This window comes from Pinus tabuliformis, chromosome 2_1 (genome assembly GCF_031772625.1).
Source record: "Pinus tabuliformis cultivar Carrire ecotype Pingquan chromosome 2_1, CPIR1, whole genome shotgun sequence".
NCBI lineage: Eukaryota > Viridiplantae > Streptophyta > Pinopsida > Pinales > Pinaceae > Pinus > Pinus tabuliformis.
Window position 1 is genome coordinate 483,934,480 of NC_142299.1, and position 3,494 is coordinate 483,937,973.

General features: G+C 42.7%; 1 protein-coding gene across 1 annotated transcript; it reads right to left on the reverse strand.

Moving 5' to 3' along the window:
- Nucleotides 1–592: 592 nt before the first annotated feature.
- On the reverse strand, nucleotides 593–2,382 carry LOC149201016 (SNF1-related protein kinase regulatory subunit gamma-like PV42b). The gene is made up of 3 exons (XM_089399659.1): nucleotides 1,726–2,382; nucleotides 1,397–1,563; nucleotides 593–1,235 (listed from the first exon to the last, which is right to left on the reverse strand). Exons 1-2 carry the CDS (start codon nucleotides 2,139–2,141, stop codon nucleotides 1,416–1,418), a joined length of 564 nt encoding a protein of 187 aa, XP_089255785.1. The 5' UTR covers nucleotides 2,142–2,382; the 3' UTR covers nucleotides 593–1,235; nucleotides 1,397–1,415.
- Between the last annotated feature and the right edge of the window lie 1,112 nt (nucleotides 2,383–3,494).

The window sequence follows — 3,494 nt, forward strand, 5'->3', positions numbered from 1 at the left end:
CGCTGAGTTAGCTATACAAACTTAAGTCTTAATGTAATAAAAATTTCGTCCCCTGACTGAAACCTTGGAATTTTAATGCTATGCACAGGAAAGTTTGTATAAGAGTGGGTCCGAATGCCCTCTTCCCTAGTGCAAATCACCAAGCAGGAATCATTGATATTGTTTTTCTCATATAACATATAAATTTAAGAAATACCTTTTAAAATTAAAGATAAGTACATACGTCTTTGTTGATATGTTCTTTTTTTGGTTGTTGTTGATATGTCTATCTTTTTTTGGGTTGTTTCAGACATATGTTCTAAACTTATTATTAGTCCCTGCCATGGCCAGGGACTATAGGAATCAGTTTGTTTGGAGTTAGCATTAATTAACCTGCTTGTTAGCTGCTTCTTAATGGCGGTTGAGAGTGTATATTGAAAGTTTTGTTGCACATTGTAATTCACCGTCTTATTTGGCCTCTTCCCGAGGCGGGGAGGCCAAACTATATACTATATTCATTATGTTCATCGGTTTCATTTACATTTTCTTTGCATTTTGAAAGTTTAACAAACTAATGTTAGTATTAGTTCGAAGCATTAAATGCTATGGGAGGTACCGAATGCAACCGAATACAATATCAAAGTTGGTTGATTTGCTTCATGACACTGCCATCTGTTTACATGACACTGCCATCTGGTACTTTGACACTGCCATCTGGTTATTTTGTAACACCTCGGTGGCTATATCTACTATGCAGACTCAAAGCTATATGTAGATGCCGAGACAGAAAAGGAAGAACCTATCTCTATGCAGACTATGCGAGATCTACTATGCAGACTCAAAGCAGATGCCGAGACAGAGACAAAGATACTGGTTGATGAAGGTGTGAGCACCCAGTGCGCTTTGGTGGAGGAAACCAGGAGGATCGAGACAACCCAAGAACCAAAAGACGGGGAAGCGGGTGAAATTGTGTCCATCACCTTCAAAGACAAGGCGGCAGAGGCGGAGGCAGAGGCGGCAGAGGCAACAATAATTTGCCGACCGAACGCAAGAAGAAGCCTTTGGTCCCAGAGGATCCTCCAAGTCGGTGCTGTCTATATCGCGGCTCGACAGTTGTGGCAGATGAAAATGATGAAAGAATCGGAAATGAAAACCGATGTCAATGTACCTGAAATTCGAAGAGGAGATATCAAAATCTTCATTACTGTTTTCGTTGTCTTCTTCCCACTGTGCTGGCTGTGCTTCTGAAGCCGTCGCTGGAAATTCAAGCCACATATATTGTTAAAATGTTATGAATTTCTCTATTTTTTTATCCTAGTATTGAATTTGAATTTTTGCATCACAAGATACTATTAACTTGAATTTGAATATACTATTAACTTGAATTTGAATTTTTGAGCTCGAGTTAATTACATACATGATCTAGCTGGACAGGTTCAATGGACACTGTAGGTGCTCTGCGAAGAAAAAAAAGAACCCAAACTAGTCGAACCTATTATGCGAGAACTGGGTAGTTGCTTTTTCTCGCACCTTCCAAGCTTTTGTTCTCCGGCATGGCGTCCCCAGGAATCTGATTCAAAGCCACTGCAAACACATAGGTAAAGCCATGGTTTAGAATTTTGTAAAAAGTGCAAACACATAGGTAAAGCCATGGTTTAGAATTCTGTAAAAAGTGGCCCTAGTTGTTTGTTATAGACACCCAAACATGCAAAGTTACAGGAATTTAGCAGAAACTAAGCGATGTACCTGGTATCAGGATTGACGCTCCATAAGCTGAGTCCCTCCAAAGAGCGCCCAATGATAGCAGAAACAGGAACAGACATGAGATTGGCCTCTATATCAGTCCCAGCGACACATTTGGCAACATGGAGAAGAATATCCAACATACTGACCATGCGTATATATTGTTTCCTGACTGAGCCGGTGAGTTTGTCAGACTCCAATATCATGGAACCCCCTGCTCCTATCCATTGCCCAGGAGGGGCTGCCACTGGCACCGCCAATATGTTGTTTGCAAGCAGTGCATTGAGAGTGTCGGCTACACTCGCCGTGTGTGGCACCTCCACCAGCCTGCGCTTGTTTTGGATGATCTCCCTCACTTTCGCGCTCTTCAATATCGTGTTGCCATTCATCTCTTCCTTCTCTGGCTGATTCTGCGACATTCTGTCTCATCATCCACCAGCTTCACTGCAACATTCTGTCTCATCATCCACCAGCTTCACTGGAAAAATACAAGAAAAGAGAAGCCTTCGTTCTCTGCATGGGCACTGTGCCTCTCCTTCGAACACCTGCCGTTGGAAACACTTTCATGGGAAAATTGAGTAATGTTGGGTTGAAATTAAATGTTATGCAGCAATGCAGGCTCATATGTTGTCAAGATGGCTGCTCATCTCTTATCTGCATGGGTTAGGCTGCAGAGGGCTCAGCATATGGCAAACTGCACTTCCATAAATAATCTGGCTGCTCATCTCTTATCTGCATGGGTCAGGCTGCAGAGGGCCCAGCATATGGCAAACTGCACTTCCATAAATAATCCTATGCCAGACTGCACCTCCATAAATGGCCATATGGAAGGCCGGCTATATTACACGTCCTAGCATGATTACATGTAGCTCTAGCTATATGGAATGCTAGCTATATTACATGTCCTAAGATTATTACACGTAGCTCCATAGCATTACAGGTCCTAGCATGATTACACGTAGACCCATAGCATGTTACAGGTAGATCCATAGCATGATTGCACGCAGCTCCTTGTGGGGCATGATGTCCCCACAAATTGGTTTGCAAAGCTCTCTTGCTGTTTATTTTTTTCGCTCTGCTTATTTTCTTCTTCGCTATGTGCAAGACAGGTACCTGTATTCTTGTGGCTTTCTGTTCAATCCACTATGGAAAGAAGAGAAAATTCACGAGTGGGGAGGTGGGCTGAACTTGCCCTCCTACGATAGAAGCAGTAGAAGAAGAAGAACCTTTCAGTACAAAGGAATCAGAGGAAAAGAGTAGCAACAGCGAGCCATGAAAGCTGGACCAGAAACCAAGTTGGCTCTGTGAGCTGCCGAACGCTGCGAGTTGGGCGCTACGAGTTTTCCTACCTGCTGCGAGTTGTCCTATCCGCAAATACAGCTCGGGCTGTCCTCCGTGAAAATATAACTTTGCTGGCTTTGTGAGCTACCCAACACTGCTAGTTGTCCTCCCTATAGGCTAGAACATGATCTTAAACCTGAACCCAATTTCACTATTCTCCTCAGTAAAATACTCCCATCATAAAAAGATCCTATTTCTATCGCTCTTCTTCTTCACTATCCTCTTGAACGATACAAGTTGTATCTCAGAAACCGATAAAATTTCTCCCCATCCAGCCTAGAACTCTATAAACTGAATACCCAACAAAAAAAACCCATGGAAAATTTTCGACAAATAAGCTCACCTGATATATGTGCATGTGCGTTGTAGTCTGCCCTGAAGCTGCGGTTGAATCAACTAGCAGTTGAATCAACTAGCACCTCTAGCACAAT